Source organism: Neolamprologus brichardi, chromosome 17 (genome assembly GCF_056152115.1).
Source record: "Neolamprologus brichardi isolate AB-2024 chromosome 17, ASM5615211v1, whole genome shotgun sequence".
NCBI lineage: Eukaryota > Metazoa > Chordata > Actinopteri > Cichliformes > Cichlidae > Neolamprologus > Neolamprologus brichardi.
Window position 1 is genome coordinate 30,637,367 of NC_142120.1, and position 21,145 is coordinate 30,658,511.

The following is a 21,145-nucleotide window of genomic DNA, read 5'->3' on the forward strand; positions in this document are numbered from 1 at the left end:
GCTTAATCCCTGTATCATCATACATTTACCACAGAAAGAGGTGAAGCTGAACTCTCTTTGGCATACAGGTTATTTGTACTGGTGCTCTTCAACACAGTGCAGCCTCCTTTTCTTTTACAAGGAGTTGTTCAACCAGATGAAGTCGTGCAGCAATGAGAGTCGTGTAACTTAATGTTAAATATAAAAAAGAAAAAAGGCGAAAGTTAAGCTGGTAAGAATGTACAAACAGAAAAGCATTCATTCTAAGCCACAAAGGGCTAATCAAGTCGAGTGTGTTTGTTCATGAATGAATCACTGTTTGCATTTTCTGGCTCAGAGTCCATGAAGAGGGAAAAAGTATAATGTTATTTTACAGAGCAGCCACTGAAGCGATTTGAACACAGGTTTAGTAAGTTCAGATCAAAGCAGCAGAGCCTTGTTCCAGAAGACAGATTTAACAGCAACCTCAATCGAACTCTGACGCCAGGAATCACCAAGGTAACAGGTAACAGGTAAATTAAAAGCAAGAGCCTTCATTTTAATTCACGCTGATGTTAAATATTTTAAAAAAAGTAACGTCTGCTTAGGATTTCATATTTGTAAAGGTCAAACTTCTTCAAGTCAAGACGCTCAGAGACGAGCTGCAAAAATGATAAAATGTTATAAGGAAATGAAACGGTGTGTCAGTCAGCTCTCTTTCTGGAAGAGACAACCCAGACAATCTGAAACAAACTCTTTTCACTAAACTTGCTTTCTGGAAGAGCGCCCAGGCAGAAGGTACAGTGCAGATAGCCAAAATATTTGTTCATATAAAAAGATTCCCTCTGATCGGGCTTTGGTTGAATGCTTTTAAAAAAACATGCAACAAAACTGTGCGGAAGCAAAAGAGCAGCTGCACGGAAGGTCTAAAACATGATCGGATAAACCAACAACAATTCATTTTCTTATTGGCTTTTTAAAATTTATATGCATTTATAGGCAATAACCAGGCTAATGAAAACAGAAAATCGATTTATATATGTGCTGAACACACAAAAAGATTGACTTCTGCAATTTCTGCATTTGCCCCAAGAGGCTATGTCAGCAGACTAGATGATGGGTTCTCAGTCTGCCAAACTGTAAGCTGGACAGGGGTTACTGTAAATTTACCTTAGTTCTACTTCAAAGAAGAATAAGAGATTAAGTGTAGGGATATCTGTGTGTCTCCTAAAAAAGACATTAAAGCATATTTTTTCTGTTAATGGATCATTTTCTCTTTCCAAAGTAATTTGCAGTGGAAAAAAAGTCAACATGTAAAAGAGATACAGATGTTTCCAGATATCGCCAGCTGGCATATCGTAGATCACTGGCATGGTGCTTTCTCACTTGCACTCTGTCACTGGATTCAAGGCTAGTATAATGTCTGCGCCTGTGTTTGCGTGTACGTCCATGGCGTCTTTAAAGCAGATCCAGTCAAGCAGACAGAACCAGGTCACAGGAGAATAGGGCGAGAGAGAGGGAGGTGCAGAGACAGCCTTAGGCATGAGAGGAAGGGGCATGTAATGAGAATGAAGGAGGAAGGGGCCAGGCATGGAAAGGGAAGAAGGATGGAAAAGAAAGAGAGGACAGGGAAAGAGGGCCAACAGAATCAGACCAATGATCAGGCTAAGTTAAGGAAAAGCAGAATGACGAGCTGAAGTACAGGAAAATAACCGGGGACAAAGGCAGCTAACACAGGGATGGGTTTGCTGACTTAAATCACTGTGTTTTCTCAGCCTTATTAAGGATTTCGATTTTTTAGAGTCAAAAAACTAGTTAATTTTGTGACATATTTAATTTGTTAAGAAAAAGAACAGACAAAAAACATTGAATCTTTATCAGGTTTTAAGGCTGAACTATTATAATTTTTTCATTTTAGTTTTTGCCGTGTTGTGACTACTGTACGTCGAGCTGAGTACATGTAGAGTTTATGTGAAGGCCACACATGGTGATGGTGTGTTGTATGTTTTTACCCGCTCCAACGTGATTTCCTCATACTCATAGTCTGCTTCTGTTCCATTGACCTGTTTGAAAGATAAAAACAGAGAGATGAAAATGAACTGTGAGAGTAAACTCTTTCTTTAATCCACATTCGCTTTTCCTTATTCTCTGTCACTGTTACAGTGCTGGATGTTTATATTAAACATGGCCAGTGTTTCAAAACATAAAAACTCTGCAAGCCAAAAAAATCAATTGATCAATCAAATAAGCTCAGGATTCAGACTGCTTCAGTTTTTTTCAGGTCAGGCATTCAAATGTTACTGAAAGATTAATGTTTGCAAAGAAAGAAAGTTGTGATACAAAATATGTCATAAAGTTATTGTACAAATCTGGGCTTTACACTCATCTTTGCAGTAGTTACCCTTTAGATGTTAAGAAGAACAGAGCAGACCGCCTACACTTTTTTACATCACAAGTTAAATGTCACACAGACCACAACTTTAAAAAAATTTTTTTTTAAAAAAACCCCTCAATCTTAGTCATGTAAAAATGTTCTTGAGGTAAAAGTAAAATATGAGGTAAAATTTGTTCACATAAAAAAGAGAAACTACATTTTGTGTAGTTAGAAGTCACCAGAGATTAAACGTCTTAGTGCAGCAGACACTGAAGCACACCAAAGTAAGCCTGCTATCTCTGAACATTAATAGGAGCTTGACAACGTTTGTTTACTTCTAACTAAAAATGTGACTTGATTATCACTAACACACTGCCTATTGTAGGTACGACAGACTGCAACAAGTATGCGAACTGAAGAAATGAGAATTTAGGAATTTGATTATTTATGACTGATGCATGAATCCCGCAGATTAGATCCGTAATGCGATGATGCGTCTATGATGTCATATTTAAGAGCATCCCTGATGGCTTGCCCGTGGGCCAATCACATGGCTCAGCCTGGACCGTCTGTACTATAAATCACATTAACATCCGCGTTTTAAGACTGAATGTAAAGAGCACAGAATTAAATCTCATCTCAATATATTTTGAGTCCGGCTCAGTTGACACTAGGAGATACAGCTGCTGTGGGCGAGATGACACGCACACACACATAGTTGATAAACACGTAAACACAGTGGTCGAGCGGCATCCCAGTGGCCCATGTAATCCCCTTGGCTGTAATCTGTGCCTCTGTGCGCTCAGATTAGTTTAGATTGTGAATTTCTGTCGTTTCAAACAGAGGGCACGATCATCCATCAGCCACCATGTACGCTGTGACTACTAATATCTGACACTATTCACATAGTGGTGAGTGCTGCCTGATTATATGGAATTGAACTTACTATGAATATGATGAAAAACTTAGATTCCTTTGAAACCCTTTAAAATTATTGGATTATTTACTGTGAAGCACAACCAGCATTACAAGTGTCAATATCATAGCATCACAGCATGTTTATTATAACATAGCAATGCACCTGGTGCATTTTTGGCTCCAGAATACCCTGGTCTCTAAAGGTGTCAGAAAAGGTTAGTCCTTACTGGAGAAAAGCATCCATAAATGATATCAGCGAACTGATAAGTGAAACCTGCAAGCGCACAAATCTTTCACTGCCTGTGTTTAATTTCAGTTTTAGTTCAGCAGGGACTAATTCCACAGTAATTACATAATAAACTTATCTAACAACCACAGATACTGATTTTCTGTGACAGCTGGTAAAACGCCATCTGTATTCATGTAATTCTAAAGTGAGATTTCAACCTAAAACCGAATACGGTTTAACGTGCACGTTAATTGTTTGCAAAATATTCAAATAACTGCACATGTGAAGCACATTTTTTGGCAAGAAAAAAACACTAAATTAATGGACTAAAGACAATGATTTAATGTAAAGTTTTTTATATTCAACCTTACTATTTAAAAAATATAATTATAGTCTAGCCTTATATCTGAAGCCGTACTCACATATGGGGGGGTGTCGACGTTGTCGGTGTTGACCACCACTGGAGGGGGGTTGGCCTGAAAGAGAGAATGTCGCTGTTATTATTAATTACTTTTAATATCAAAGCACTCTTGCTGAGAACAAAGAGAAACACACAGAGAGCAGCAATAAGCACTTACTCGTCTCATGTTTTGGTACAGCATTTCGAGTACATCTGCTACAGATTACCACCATGGAGCGACGGCATACACTGCATGACATACTGCACAGCCCTTATACTGGGCAGTACTACAGTACTACACGGCAAACCACGCTATAGGACAACTTACTAAAGCTCTGCCACTGTGCCATAAAGTGTCTCAACAAAAATTCAGAACTGGACCACAAAACACTCGATACATTTTAGACGTTTTTTCTAATAGTAAAATAGTACAACATTGTACACTGCTACACAGTACTTTACACCACCATCCTATTGTAGGTCATCCATATTTAATCTCTTAAATTAAGTCAACTTCCCAGATCCATCTGCTTTGTATAAATCCACCGACTGCAATCTCCTCTTCACTCCCATGCGCGCTCTGCACTCTACAACAAGTGTTTATTCCTTTCTTCTGCACCCAAAATCAGCCTCCTCTTTCTTCCCGGTCTCCTTCTAAAGAAGAGGCTTGGACCGATCTGTGCTAGGGTTGTGGCAGCTGCAGATGACTGACACTGGTTTCCATTTCCTATTTTCTAATCACATGCAAAGCAAAAGGCAGGAAACTCACTAATACCTACAGGATGTCGTTTTTGTCATTTTGCAAGAACATGAACACCTTTTTTTTTTCCATTTCCAACCTACTGACTCCTGTTCCCTCGTCTCCTCTCACTTTCTCTCCAGAGAGTATCTAGTGCCCTGACGTCCACCTTTAGCACTAGCTCTAGACTTCTCAAACAGCCCAGCGATCAGCGTGCCAGTCCATTTAAGAACTCTGCTTCTTGTTCTGTCACCAAAAAAAGTTGCCAAAAGAACAAGTTAAACTAGCATCAAACAAGCAAGAGAACCAAACAGGCCACCATGACCATGAACATGCAGCAGAGCAGCAACAGCATCTATGTCTCTACTAATCTCTACCTCTCATCCACCCTGTAGCCACCCCCCCTCCTCTCTCACTGCCACATGTGGAACTGTCAGTCAAGCTGGCTGGATGCTTGATCCCACAAGGGAACAGAAGGGGGTAGTGTGGGGTGTGGAGGATTATAGGTATGGTGGGAGGAGTGAAATCCGCCTGCTGGACAACAATATTGAGAAATGTAGAGTGGGAAAAAAAGGACACAGGATTTTTTTTTAAAAGAAAAAAATAAAATAAATAACAGCATGAGAAGAAATTTGGAGTAAGGTTCAGAGAGACATAGATACAAGGAGGCTGGGACACAGCAGGTTAAGTCCTGCGTAATGAGGCACTGAGGCCATGCTGACAGGTACAGCTGTTGTCGTCAGGATGTATGAGGACCTGTATCTATGTCAAAGAAGACAAAGAGGAAAATATCTGTATTAAATATTTTGGACTGTTATTTGATTTAGGAGAACACTATTCAAATGTTAATGTATACCTAAAGCAAAAATAGGATCTCTCAAGTTTGCTGCTTTTCAAAGAGAGCTCAGACAGTTTTAAAAGCCTTAGAAAAACACTGCAGATCACTACAACAAGGACACCAACCCTCTTTATCCTTTGCCACTAGAAAGCTCACATCAACATAAGAACATTTAAGAAAAAAACATAATGACTTCTGATCCCAAACAAATGCACACATTGAGACTACAACCTGTAACAAAGTCACCAGGGACCGATATTATAGGGGTGGCCTGGCTGAAGCTGTTATTTATCTAGGGGTGGCATTGAGTGGAATCAAATGCACTTGCTTCATTAGTCATTGGCATGTGTGACCACCTGTCATTTGGTTTTAGCATTTTGTTGGTCTGGGGGGGTTAACTGAATGCCTCTTTACAACTCTGCAGGCTTCAATTAGACTCTTAAATGTTAACGCTCACGAGAGCACAATTAGAAAAAGACTGAACAAATATGAATTGTTTAAATTCATTAAAAGGGTTTCCAGGAGAACGCCTTGTGTCGATAAACATGGCAGCATAGCTTAGGTTTACAAAGCTGCATCAGGACAAACCACAAAGACTTCTGGAACAATGTCCTCTGGAAAGACAGAACCAAAGTGGAGATGTTTGTTTGTTGCACACAGCCAAACACAGCATATCAGCACAAACACCTCATACCTACAGCTAAGCATGGTGGTGGAAAACGAATGATTTTGGCTTGTTTTGCAGCCACAGGACCTTGGCATCATGCAGTCACTGAGTTGACCATGAACTTCTCTATATACCAAAGTATTCTAGAGCGAAATGTGGAGCAATCTGTCCGAGCTTGGCCAAAACTGGGTCATGCAACAGGACAATGATCCCAAACACGATCCCAAGCAGCAATTGTACAAGAAAATGGCTGAAAAAGGAAAGAGTGAAGGTGTTGCAATGGTCCAGCCAAAGTCCACACCTCAAACTGACTGAAATGCTGTAGCAGGAACTAAAGAGAGCTACGCATAAATGCATGCCTGCAAACCTCGATGAACTGAAGCAACATTATAAAGAGTAGGCTAAAATCCCTGATTTAAAAACAATTACTTCAAGTTATCGCTTTTATGTAAGCCTCAACTGACAAAAATAATCTAGGAAAATCGATAAAGTTGTTGTTTTTTATATGTAAAAGCTCATATGATGATTATAATAAGGATAAGGATAGCTGCATTGTCAAAATGTGTCAGTGTGTGGGTATAATGGTGGCAGAAAAATCAATCAGTGAAAAAATTCTGCTAGAAAAAAAACCACTCACTGAATGTAACTCCAGTTCTGAGTATATGCACAGCCCCCCTGTGGGCTTTCCCATTGGTTGGGTGTGGTGGTCAGAGGGGTGGCCAGATTTTAGCCTGTGGACGACAGACTCTACACTCCTGACTTTCACCAACCAAAACTTGTTTGTCACTGTAATTATCATGTAGGCTTAACCTGTTAATACCAACAAAGATAACCAGTTTATTCTAATAGTCTTAGACAATGAAACACACTGACGGAGTCACCTCAGCTGACGCTACTGTATTAACACCTTTTAACCACAGTATGGAACTTATTCCACTATGCATGCTAGTCCACCGCTTTGCCTAAACCTTATGTGGCTCCCTCAGCAGAGGAAAAGCGTTGCACAATGCAGACAAGCTCTGCGTATGTGTCTCTTTGTCTGTTTGTGCGCACCATTCACAAAGCGACAAATCCAGTCCGTCACTCAGCCGGTGATTCCATTGGCACGCCATGTCAGACTGCACCCTTATGTAACATCAATACATATTTGAGTTTGTGTGTGTGTGTGTATGTGTCTGAGTGTGTGAGGACAGAGTTGTGTTACATGAAAAGGCCAAAAGTACAAATATGCAAATATAAACAAACAAACACTCGGTGCACAAATACACAGACACACAAAACATCCATATCCAGACAGTGTTTTGTTGTCCTGTGCAAGTGATTGTCAGTCGTTACATAACGGGTGTTACACCAGCTGTGTTATCATGGCATTATGGTTTGTTGAGTCCAACACAGGACAGCTTAGAGAGAGATCCAGACTATCCCACGTTTGTCTTATCACACAGAGAGACATACAAGTGATTAGGTCCTGAAGGAGGTCTGCATATGTGTGTGTGTGTGTGTGCGAGTGTGTAGACTTGGGGAAATGATTTTCCATTAGTGTAGCGGGCTTTAATCAGCTTCTAAACCATCAACGTAATTATTAATTAGCAGATGACTCATGATTGGATAAACAGAAATCAAGAATCCTATAGCATCTAACACACACGCAATCACATATGGAAGAACGCGCAAAACACATACAAAGGCCAAAGTGTTGTGTTTCTCTAAAAGCAACTCACACAGAGGTGAACACGGACCCAAACATTCATACAATCATAACATCATCGCTCGTTCTGACTTCCTAACAAGCAATGAAAATCAGATAACTTAATCAGATGGAGCATGACTCCATCCACTCAGAACAACCACTCTAATCACACTAATCACACCATCGCTACCTTCTAACTCTGTGATCACCGTGTCCGCAATAACTATAGCAAGTAGAAGAGAGCTACACTGTTACATTCATTTCCTTTACTATTCTTCATCTCTGTAGAGTTTATATAATACAACACATTTCCTGTTACACATGGATGGCTATGCTCTTTTGATTGTATTACTGGGAATCGCTCTTGCACTGCGCCCATCATCGTTCAGTGCTGTCCCATTGACTGCAGGCTTTATTTTGAAACCTTTCATTTGCTCTAAATCTGTTTTCTCTGTATTTCTGAATTACTTCCAGTATCCCTCAGAGTAAAAGAGAGACAAGCTATGAATATATTACAATTCATTTGACAGCCCAGAGTGCAGTTTTGTGTGGAAAACATCAGCAAAGCACTCGAAGCTTCAAGATAATGGCAGCAATACTGTAGTGACCTTATGCTTCTAAATTGTCCATAACGCTGTGGTCAGATATAAGTACAACACTTGGAGATTGCTTTTAGCAGCCAATGTATTTGTAAACCTCCCATCAGGAAAACAAGAATAATATTAAGGACATTTGGAATATTTTTAAAGAAGTATTGGGAAACAAGAACACACCCTCAGATCAGCCTATTTATTTCATTAAGAATAATCAAGTTGTTGATGACAGGACTAAAGTAGCAAACAAATTCAATTCCTTTTTTGTAAATGTTGGACCTACTTTAGCAAATTTAATTAGAAAAAATGACGACCCAGAATATGAGGAAGTCTGGAAAGGAGAAAGTAGAGTGGTTAATTCTATATTCTTAGCTGATATTACCATAAAAGAAATAGTAGCAATTGTAGAAAACTTTAAAAATAAAAAAAATCTACTGATTGTGATGGTATAGACATGGTTATAATTAAAAAGACTTTAGTAAAAATAGATCAACGGCATTAGCATTGTTGACTTTCATTGACGATATTTCATCTGCAGCCCATAATAATAAATACACAGTCGGGGTATTCGTTGATTTAAAAAAAGCTTTTGACACGTTACAACATTCTATTGTGATTTCTAAATTGTATAATTATGGTGTGAGAGGAGTGGCATTGAATTGGTTAAGGAGTTATTTAGAAAATAGGTCACAATATGTACATTATCTTGGTAACACCTCTGAAAGATTGAAGATTGTATGTGGCGTTCCTCAAGGTTCTATTTTGGGACCTAAACTTTTTAATTTATATATTAATGATATCTGTGACGTATCAAAAAGGTTAAATTGTATTTTATTTGCAGATGACACAAATTTTTATTGCTCAGGAGTGAATTTGAAAGATTTGGTTGAAATTATGATTTCTGAGACGTTTAGATTAAAAAAATGGTTTGATGTAAATAAATTATCTTTGAATCTGACAAAAACGAAATTCATGATATTTGGCAATTGTGTAAAGGAGGAAGAAGTCATTATGTCCATTAATGGAGAATTGATTGAAAGAGTTTCTGAATTTCGCTTTTTGGGTGTAATAGTATATGAGAATTTGACGTAGAAATCACATATTGAGTATATTAGAAAGAAGATGGTTAAAAACATTTATATTTTGGGAAATGTAAGAGATTTATTAGACTACAAAACAATGCGCATTTTATATTTTTCATTGTTTTTCTCATACTTTAGTTACTGTGTCGAAGTTTGGGGGAATACATATGAGAATACTATAAAACCTCTAAACTTATTACAGAAGAAAGTGATACGAATGATTCATAACGTTAAATATAAAGAACATACAAATAAATTATTTATAAAATCAAAATTATTAAAATTAGGAGATTTAGTGAAACTACGGACACTATTAATTATGTTTAAGGCTAAAAATACAATTTTGCCTTTTAAGTTACAAAGATTATTTTTAATGTGTTCGGGGGGAGAAGACAGCAGAAGGAAATTTTATTTTAAGCATCAGCTAGCTAGGACTACACAAAGATTAATGAGTCCAACGGTTAGGGGTATACGACTGTGGAACTTTCTTCATTATTATTTAAAGAATTGTATAAATTTACATTGTTTTAAAAAGTGTTACATGTCTAAAACAATAACTCAATATGAAGAACGTGAACGAAATTGGAGTTAATTGAAAAAGGATCCATTATTTTTTGCCTCCATTATTTTTTGCCTCATTTTATTTTACGTACTTATCTTTTCTCCTTGTTACTATGTGGAGTGGTATATTCTGATTGTAAAGTTGTTGTTTGGTTTGCGTTAGGACTGGAGATAAATGTTAGTTTGTTCCTTGCTTTTTGGTGCCCACTTGCAATATAAGTTGGATTGTAGATAGGGGGCAGGGTTTAATAAGAATATTTTCTTCTTCCTGGTCCTTTTCACACATGATTGCAGTGCTTTACCGATAGAAAGTGTGGTTTGTTTGTCTGAAAGAACTAACTGTGGAAACTGTTGTACCAAGTGTGAAATAAATAAATAAATGAAATGAGATAGCAATACTCTGAGTCTGAAGGAGGCTGTTGTCGCAAATTACACTTCTTCCTTGCTCACTGTTCCATCTTTCTTTTAGGGACTAATGTAGCCAGTTTGTATTGATTCTAGCAGTACTTTGAACATAGTAATCAATGCTATTATTTCCATACAATTGAAGCTCTTATCAGATGTTATGTCAGTAAAGGACACAGTGTCCTGTATAAAATCAGTGAATGTCTCGTTCTCCACTGCCATGTTTTTTTATTTTTATTTTTGTAACGCACTCTCTATATCACCCCTATATAAGTGTGTAGCCTTTCATTTGAAGATCTTTCTATAAACAAACACTAAGAAAGCAATTTGCCCAAAATGCAGTGGCCAATAAAATAGCTGGAAAATAGTGACATAGAAATATATGTTAAGTAGAAGTATATGCTCTCTGAAACTGAACTACAGACCAATGTGATATACTCAAAGAAATAATACAGATTTCTTTCTAGTTAGCATGAGGTTATCTTTCAAATGATACAATGGACTAAAGGTGGCCCTTTCCTTACAATACCAATAACTCCACCTAGCAGAATGGTCTACAGCAGCGGTCCCCAACCCCCGGCCTTTGGACCGGTACCGGTCCGTGAGTCGTTTGGTACCGGCCACGAGAGTTGAGGCTCAGGTGTGAAATGTATGGTTTTCAGGGTTTTTATCGGTTTTCAGCGTTATTTTGTTATCATTTTTATTGTTAACTCGGTTTTCCTTGGTCTTTTCACGTGTGTTATAAATAAATCTTCTTTTTTTCGGTACCGGTTTTTCGGTACTAGTTTTATTTTGTTGTATTTATCCGCGACACCTTAAAGGCCGGTCCGTGAAAATATTGTCGGGCATAAACCGGTCCGTGGCGCAAAAAAGGTTGGGGACCGCTGGTCTACAGTACATGCAGGACACCCTCCCCCATCCCAAACCTAGTTCTAGATACCAAGGCTATAGTTACTTCTACACCTATTGAAATTTTGAGGATGAAATAGTAAATGATTAATTTTCTTTTATAATCAATCATTAGCTTGACTGCTTATCAAAAAAAGTGGGAAGTATTTGTTCATGACTTTATTTAGCACTAATAACAGGCAAGACCCCCAAAATTGTTTCTGGTATCAGCATCTCACTCAGTAGAGATAGATGGGAAATAACGCTGTTCCCGCCTTTGCTGTCCTCGTCTGACATACTTCCACCTATAACCTACCTGTACATGGGCTTGTATTCGTGGGAAGTGGTGTATGAGTGGCACATGTGGGGGTGTCTCCATTGAGTGAGCAGTCCAGATATACGTGTCATTGGGCCACAGCCTGCCTCCTGTTTTGCCTTTGCTCTTTATGGGACTCTTTTTCACGCTGTCTCTAAGATTGGGAAACTTCCCTCTACAGCCCCTGTTGGCGAGGTTGGTAGGAAGTGTGCTCCACCCATTACCCCCCAGCCCGGAATACAAGGGGAGCTGTGGAGAGTGAAAAGGATGGATAGAAAGCGACTGGGAGGCATGAGGAAGAGGAGAAGGGCAGTTGTGGTGGTGGTGCTGGTACTGCTGGAACAGTGAGTGGTGACTGGGGGAGCGGAGCTGCTGCTGCTGGTGGTAGATTTGATGAGTTGAATGCGAAGAGAGCATGTGACTGGGCGAAGCTGGTGGGTGATACTGGTTGTGAGAATGATGCTGCAGCTGATGATGACTTGCTGACAGGTGAAGAAAGTGGTCGTTGGGGGAGTGATAGTGGCTTGGCGATAGGTGAAGCTGATGGTGGCTTGGCGAAGGAAATAGGCTGTTTGGGGACTGTGGGGCCAGATGGCAAGTTGGTGATGGCGGGCATAGCTGATGACTGGAAGATGGTGGCGCTATGTGGTAGTAGCTGGGAGAGGGAGACGGAGTGAGCTGTTTTGGCGGATGCCGTTGCTTTGGCTTTGGTGAATGGGTGTGGCGCTTTGGTGAGTGTCGAGGCGAAGATTGCAGTTGGTTATTCGGCATCTGTACTTGCAATAAATTCTGGTTATGCTTCGAGTGAGAGTGGCTCTTGCTCGACTTGGCCTTCCCTTTGCCAGATTTGCCCTTCGTGGTGCCACCGCTGGGCTTTTTAGGGCTACAACAAAACTCATGGCTGTGGAAATAAGTGTTCATACTGACAAAGATTCATAAAAACACAAAGAAATCCTCTCTGTCGTCTTTACGTTCTGTTTTTTTTATTTCTCGCTTACCACACTCTCTCCTTTACTGAGATGACAAAAGATAGAAGCTCCTCACCATCACTTCTGTCTGAATAATGTAGGTCATGCCTCTCAAGAACAACCAATCCCTCTCCGCATCCAGTACAAAGTAGGTATTTCAGCCCTTTTTTCTCATATGTCAATAAGTAAATCTCACCGGAATATAAAAAAATCACAAAGTAATCCCTCCTCTTTAGGCAACTTTACTCGTGTTTCCTTTCCCTTATGGATTTGAGTGTGAATTAGTCGTCAAAAGCAAAGCATCCTCCTTTATTACCATTTTTAACACTCTCGCCATCTCTCAGTGGTATGGTAGCAGTAGGATAATAAAAGCTGGGTCCCAAAAAGAAACAGGAAAGCCACTTGGACAAGTTGACCACTCCTTCCAGTCCTGCTTTGTTTCTGTAGACAGTGCTCCAATGGAAGATTTCTCACTCCTGTGGTTAGTCCACTCCAGTCTTCAGTCAGAGGAATTCACATTATCCACCTACAGCACACTCCAGTTTTGTATCAAAAGTGTTGGCCCGTCAGCATTCTTCACATTTGTATATTCCAAAAAGTCCCATATTGCATTTCCCTTTTCTCATAAGATTTATATTCATTCTTTAAATCCAGCAGAAATTTAAAAAAAGGTCTGAAAGAGTTCTCATCATCTTCCTTCTCTCATCTTGTCTTGTTTTCATGGTGTGATAGATTGAATTAGCCACATCCCTCAGCTGCTCTCATCTTTCTATGGTGCCTCTTTCCCTCAGCATCCACCTCTCTCTCTCTCTCTCTCTCTCTTCTTCTCTCTCTTTCCCCAACTCACTCTCTTGCTCTTTCTCTCCCTTTCCCGGACTGGCCAATTAGGGGGCTTCCCCGGACTCCTGCACATGACAGCAGCCAGGCATAACTAATCGATAGGCAACCGAGGACAGCAATACAGCGCTCAGAGTCACAGTGTATGTGTGTGTACAAAGAAGGGAGTGCTGTGATTGGTGGATTGCGGTCGCTTCCATCAACCTTTGTCTTGCTCTTTTAAAGCATCTCAAGACAGGCCGGGTCAGCTGGAATGCAGTGTTTGCAAGCGTGTTTTGAGTGTATGCCTTGGCCTACTTCACTGTCTCTTTGTGAGTCATGATGTGGTTGCTTATTATATGTTTCAGGCTTTAATTTATCTATGGCAGAAGGTACGCCTTTGATCTTTTACAGTTGTGGTCAGGTATGGAAACTTAATACATAACCATCTAAATTGTGTTTTTTATTTATTTCTTGCATACAGTGCCACAAAAAAGTATTTGTCCCATTGCAGAAAATCCTCAAGGAAAGTGTCCAGCTATCAGTTCACACGCTGAAGTTCAAGCTCAGTTATTCAGCAGGACAGTGACTGGAAACACCAGACCAAGTCCACCCCTGAAAAGCTAAAAAAACAAAACACAATGAAGGTTTTGGAGTGGCCAAATCAAAGTCCTGACTTAAACCCAACTAAGATTCTTTGGCATGACCACATCGTTCATGCTCCAAAACCCTCCAATGTGACTGGATTAAAACAATTCAGCAAAGAAGAGTAATTGCTTTTTACATAGGACCACGTAGGTTTGGATTATTTTCTTCCCTTAATAAAAGATCGATGAACAAAAAAAATAAAAAATAAAACATTTTGTATTTACTGAAGTTCCTTTGTCTAATATTAAGATTTGTTTGATGATCTGAGACATAAAAGTGTGACAAATAAAGAAAAGAAATCAGGAAGGGGGCAAATACTTTGTCACTGCACTACACTTTTATCAGCGCTGAAGAGGTGTTGCAGTATGAGTAATAACGAGTAATAAAGAGGTGGCATTGCACCTTTATGCAAAAAAAGATATTAGGCATTGTGGGTCTTTTGTTTATCAGCCTTTTCAGTACGACTACACTGGTTCTTTTACTGAGCTTTTCCTTTGTTGGTCATTGTTTTGTGACGTTTCAGACAGTTTTTTTTTTCTTTTTTCTATTTTTGGCTCCATATGATGTCAGCTAGGGGGTCATCTCAGGGACACAGCTCTGGCTGGAAACACAGAAGCACTATCCATCTGCTGTTCAAACTTTCTCATTATGAGGAAAGAGCACCAAGGACCAGTATAATCTTAGTAAAGTACAAACTTGACACTTCTTATGAACAAATTATATACCTATGCAACCTTATACCCCAGAAAACATTCAGATATTCAAGGTTATTGAAGAACTTGCAGTTTACATGTTTAGAAAAATGTATGTGTCTCTTTAACAAACTTAGATGGACTTGGTTAGATAACCAGCAGGAATTCATACTATTAACTGATTTGGGTTAAAGTCAACACCTGGCAACACTTAAAAATAAATCAATAAATTCACCTTTTTTTTTTTACATTTAAGTAGATGCATAGATATGACTATAAAAAACCCTACTGATATCAGTTGAGCCTGTGCACAGTGACTGAGAAAAGGCTTATTTTTTTCCCAGATCAGTTTAAATATAGCTTCTGGCAGCCTACAGTTGGTATTTAGGAAAGAACAGGATCTGCCATTGGAGCTAGAGAAATGCACACACACATACACCTATCTGGTTGTAGCTATGAGCCTGATGTCTTTATAATGTCAGTTAATATATAGCACAACTGGCCCCAAACCAAGCTGATAAGCAAAAGAGAAGCAAATAGAGAGCAAATAGAGGCACATTAAAAAGCAGCACCCATGTGGAGAGCACAAAGAGATGGAGAGAGGGCGAGGGCGAGAGAGAAAGCCTGTTGTAGCGGCCCAGTGCGTTACGTGTGTGTGTGTGTGTGTGAGAGAGAGAGAGAGTGTGTGTGTTCCCTGTGTAAAGTACTGCTAGCGCTGCAGGCTAAGCGCTCAGTCAGAAGAGGATGAGCAAGAAGAATAGGCTGTTAGCATCACAGCGCTAAATGAAGCCAGCACTAATATAGTGCTAGAGGGCGGGGTAGGGAGGGGTGGAGGCTGCTGCTGAAACATGAAAATACAGGGATGGGGTGGAGAGGGCAGACAAGGAGAAGAAACAAGGATGTGAGAATAAGATATTTCACATCTTAGAGCCTAATCCACAATGCTGCAGTGTGGAATAGGCTCAAATGTCATATGAGAGAAGTATAATCTGTCAGTCAGGTTCTAGTCCCTGCTGTGATTACTCCATTAGTACCAAAGGTGGGACGAACTTGACACTGCACCCCCAAATCTTTTTATTAGAAATCATCTGACTCAGCCTGCCTACACTGTGTCAAGCTCTACTTAGCTTTCTACCTCCACTCTAATTTGACACCACTATGTAATGTTTTAATTTCATGTTTTTTTAACAGAAAAACATTAGGAAAATAATAAATCAGCCAACGTTACACCATCAGTTCTGCACACTGGTTTAATTGAGTAGTTATTTTCTCTTCTGGGTCAGAGCAACCCGACTATCCAGGAGGAAAAAAACAACCTTATTTGCTGAGTATAAAACCTTTTCTGCTCCATGCAATTACTGTAATAGATATTAATTATTCTTTTACACATACACACACGCACACACACACACACACAGTCACACACAGACAAACACATGAAAAATGTTCAAAGCACTGAATTCACACAATCCTTTCTTTCCTGTAAAAACTGAAGATGTGGGCCACGTCTTTTTTGCTCCTTCATGCTTCACTCAAGCAAAATGTTTTACTACTTATCTCTAAAAGCCAAAAACTGACCACACCAAGAGCCGTCAGCGAGGATCAAGTGCTTGACAGCAAAAACAGACATGTGACAGGAGACAGCATCTTGGCTGGAGGCTGAGAGGATTTGCAGAACAAACTTCCGAAAACAATTAACTACAATCAATAAACTCCACTCTCTGTAGATTGGAGACTAGGTTGTAATCCTGGCTGTCCCCAGCAGGAGGCCTCAGACTCCACAGACAGATGGAGAACTGAGAGGAGGCTAGAATGCACGCACACAGATACCATGAAGTTGACGTCATGAGTACTGACTTACGTTTATGTAGTGTCCCACTCAGATACTGAGGCCTCACACCTCAAAAAATTCAAATCATTTACTGACTCTTAGGTGAGCAAAATAATTGTCATAATAATGAACACACAGGTAATAGAGCGTTGAATGCTGTCCAGTTTTCCAATGCCACAAAATGTTACATTTTGTAGTTTCTTTTAAAAAAAGGGTATAATTCAGAGTATTTTGAAGCTTCAGTTGTCGAGTGCTTGGCTTCATCTTGGAATCACTTCATCTTAATTGAAACTGATGGTACATATTACGGTAAATATTACGGTAAAGGCTGTAAAATACATTTTCGGTGTAATTATACGGCCTGAAGAGTTCAAGAAGTGCGCAGTCCAATTAGCACTGGCACCAGGTCTAACAGCATTTAAAAGGCATTTCCTGTTAACAGATGCGCGTACTGTTTCTCATGTCACTGACTTTTCTAAACAGACACAAATCGACTGAATAATGGCTGCAGATGCTCTGACACGATCCACAAGTAAAGCTTGTAAAAAAGACCAACAGGAGCTGTGGTCTCCATGGATCCAGTGGGTGATCAGACATGTGAGGCTGCAGCCTGAGATCTTCATTATCATATATCACACACCAGCAGCAGAAATCAGTATTAATTTACAGAGTCTGTTATGACTAGAGCAGAGATGTGCTCTGGGCTGGAGCTGGAAGGCTTTGACATATTCAAAATTCAAAAGATTTTACTGTTAAAGATTTAAATGTTGTCTGTCTATAAAATAATAATATTTAATATTGTCCTTAACTAACTGAGACAAAGAGGAGATCAAGCTTGGCAGACACTTCATTCAGTTTTTGTCACCAGCCAGAAATTGAATAGAGCACAAATATTCTATAGCAAATGGTTACCTGAGCTCTAACAGCTTATTTAGCTGAAATTCAGGAAATTGACAGCAAGCAAATTCAATTTATTTAAATAAAAATCTAACATAACTTGAAATGGATGTCCCTGTTTACCACCCATATATGTATCTGTTGACCGATATCATAACGTTAACAAATAAGAAGATATGCTGCGACACATCAGTGTTGTTCATGTTCAGAAATTGCACGATCAGTGTTTCCCACAGAATCAGTAGTGCACAGATATACAGGCATTGACATACATCTTATTTTCATAAAGAAACTACTTGTGGCAATACATTACTATTATCAGCTTCCTCATTCTGTGGATGAACTACATCTACACTCTTTCAGACTGTACCTGGGCTTCAGGCGCAGGTAAAACGAGGAGCTGGTGAAAAGACTGTAAAATATGTCCCTTATTTCTCATATGGATTAAATTGCTTCCTGTCATGTAAATAAATAACCACAACAAAAACCCACAGAGTCTGTGGATCCCTATTTGAAACATCTAGCTACCAGCATTCATCCTGAATCGACAGCGTCTTAGCGTATCGATAAGAACATGGCTTAGAAACACACTGTAAACACGTTGTACCCACAGAAGTGTGGCCTTTATCATAACATAATGGGATTATTACAGTTCTGAAGATTTAACTTCAGCTAATGTGAAGAAAGAAATGATTTCTGGAGGATTTGTTTACTGCAATAGTGACTTATTTTCAATCTCATGCCACTATTCCTTATCATAAATACTACAAGTGGGATAACGTGCTGTAATAGGAAAGTTAGTGGGGTCAACAGGAGCAGGGCCGAGTCTTCTGTACTGTCATAAACACCTCCTCCTCCTCTGATTGTTGACCTCAGGAAGCGATCCTACTTGTGGGGATGTTGGGTACGATCGTTTCCTGAATTAAGCGCGCAAGGTTCAACAATCGCTGAGAGGTTCGTTCGGCGTGGTGTTCACCGCGCTCTCTTTCCCCATCTATCTGTGTCACTCATAGATGCTGGTGAAACCATAGCTTCTGTTAACTAGACTGCCTGTGCATCCCTCCAACTGTGAGCCAGAGCTCAGAGTGAAGTAATACATGCTGTAATGGTATTGTCTGTTAAGAAAGTGGTCTCGGTGTCAATTACAGTCACTGTAACTGACACTTTCTTTCTTTGTCTATCAGGGTGCCCACTGTGACTGCCAGGATGGTGATCTCTTCCTCCATGACTTAATTACAAACTCTGTTTTCAGTCTCTAGGCACTCTGCCTAATCCTGGCAGAGATGAAGGAGCTGGAGTCCTTACAGCAGTGCAACAAAAAAGTGACTTAAAACCGTGGGTGTTAAAAAACTTCTACTCATCAGTTCCTTTTGAATACATTTATTACTCTATCACAACCACACACTCATATTAAAGCACTGCCAAAGATCCAAAGACAGGAGGATAAGCAGCAACTACTTACCAGTTTATCTGCTGACCATTTTACACTAAACTTATTGCAAAAATGCAAAAATGTCAAATAAAAATTAGAAAGAAAATATTACGTTTCTAAATTGATGTAGGAAAAATGCTTGTTTTTATCTAAGCAACTGTCATAACAAAAGCTTCTTTAGTACCAGTAGTTTTTATGGTATTTTCAACAACCTGGCCATATTTTATTCTGGACAATAACAACATGTGGAATGATGAAAGTGCAGCACTATACTGCACGCATCAAAAGAAAAACGAAGGAAAAAAAGCCCCCACCAACAGCAAAACACAGCAAGGAAAAACAGTGTCACAGATCATTTCTAAAGGAAACAATGACATCCCTAAAGATGCAGGCAGCTCAAATAGAGACCGGATCTGTACATTCTTGGTGAGTGAGTCTAATAAGTTAAATTCATCCATTCGCTTCCGCTTATCCTTTTCAGGGTCACGGGGGGCGCTGGAGCCTATCCCAGCTGTCATAGGGCGAGAGGCGGGGTACACCCTGGACAGGTCGCCAGTCTGTCGCAGGGCCAACACACAGGGACAGACAACCATTCGCACTCACATTCATACCTAGTGACAATTTGGATTATCCAATTAACCTATCCCCACAAGCTGCATGTCTTTGGACGGTGGGAGGAAGCCGGAGCAAACACGGGGAGAACATGCAAACTCCACACAGAAAGACCCCGGCCTGATGGTGGAATTGAACTCAGGACCTTCTTGCTGTGCGGCAACAGTGCTAACCACCGTGCTGCCAAGTTAAATTCATTTTAACAAAATGCTCTTGAAAAGCTGATATCGTAAAGTCTTACTGTCCCATCTATTTACTTCCACTTATCCAATGCAGGATTGTAGGAGGGGTGGGGGCTATAGGGCAAGAGGCAGGGGACATCCTGGACAGTCCACCAATCTGTTGCAGGGCTGATACACAGAGACAGACAACCATTCACACCTTTGGGAAATTTCGATTCACCAGTTAATCTAACCCTGCTAACTTCATGTCTGTGGACTGTGGGAGGAAGTTGGAGTACCAGGTGAGAACCCACACAGACACATAGAGAATACACAAACTCCACACAGAAAGGCCCCCAAATCCACCATGCAACGAGCAGATGGTGCTTTGAATCCAAGACCTACTTGGTGTTTAAAGCAACTGTACAAACCACTGCAGCATCATGATGCTGAAATCTTACCTTTACTGAAATTTTATGGTATTGCTGCTCATAGGATATGTGGAAATTTTGACAGTGTTAGTACTGACATTAAAATGTCTCATGCTGTTACTTTCTTAAAGAAGAAACATCAGAAGACACCCACTTGGGCTGTGGGTGGCCTGGCGATTTTGTTTATTCAAAATCCTGCTCCTCACATACAAGGTCTTAAATAATCAGGCCCCATCTTATCTTAATGACCTTGTAGTACCATATCACCCTATTAGAGCATTTCGCTCTCGCTCTGCAGGCCTACTTGTTGTTCCTAGAGTATTTAAAAGTAGAATGGGAGGGAGAGCCTTCAGTTTTCAGGCCCCTCTTCTGTGGAACCAGCTTCCAGTTTGGATTCGGGAGACAGACACTATCTCTACTTTTAAGATTAGGCTTAAAACTTTCCTTTTTGCTAAAGCATATAGTTAGGGCTGGACCAGGTGACCCTGAATCCTCCCTTAGTTATGCTGCAATAGATGTAGGCTGCCGGGGGATTCCCATGATGCATTGAGTTTTTCCTTTCCAGTCACCCTTCTCGCTCACTATGTATTAACAGACCTCTCTGTATTGAATCATATCTGTTATTAACCTCTGTCTCTCTTCCACAGCATGTCTTTTATCCTGTCTTCCTTCTCTCACCCCAACCGGTCGCAGCAGATGGCCGCCCCTCCCTGAGCCTGGTTCTGCCGGAGGTTTCTTCCTGTTAAAAGGGAGTTTTTCCTTCCCACTGTCGCCACAGTGCTTGCTCATAGGGGGTCATATGATTGTTGGGTTTTTCTCTGTATCTATGAAGCGCCTTGAGGCGACTTTTGTTGTGATTTGGCGCTATAGAAATAAAATTGAATTGAATTGAATTGAATTGAACTTGTACCTATCATGCAGAACATTAAAAAACTAACTGGAACTAGTGCATATTTGGCTTCCAAGTGACAGAAACCCTGGCCTGATTGTTAACACGGA

At 40.0% G+C, this 21,145-nt stretch overlaps 1 protein-coding gene across 5 annotated transcripts in view; it reads right to left on the reverse strand.

Moving 5' to 3' along the window:
• The window catches only part of LOC102798479 (discs large homolog 1-like protein), a 122,530-nt gene that overhangs the window by 45,353 nt on the left and 56,032 nt on the right, over window positions 1-21,145 (reverse strand). For all 5 annotated transcript variants that reach the window (XM_087830930.1, XM_087830927.1, XM_087830929.1 and 2 more), the window contains 2 exons: window positions 3,902-3,955; window positions 1,971-2,021 (listed from right to left, as the gene is read on the reverse strand). In XM_087830930.1, coding sequence (XP_087687056.1) covers window positions 1,971-2,021; window positions 3,902-3,955 — 105 coding nt within the window. The remainder of the gene's footprint in view (window positions 1-1,970; window positions 2,022-3,901; window positions 3,956-21,145) is intronic.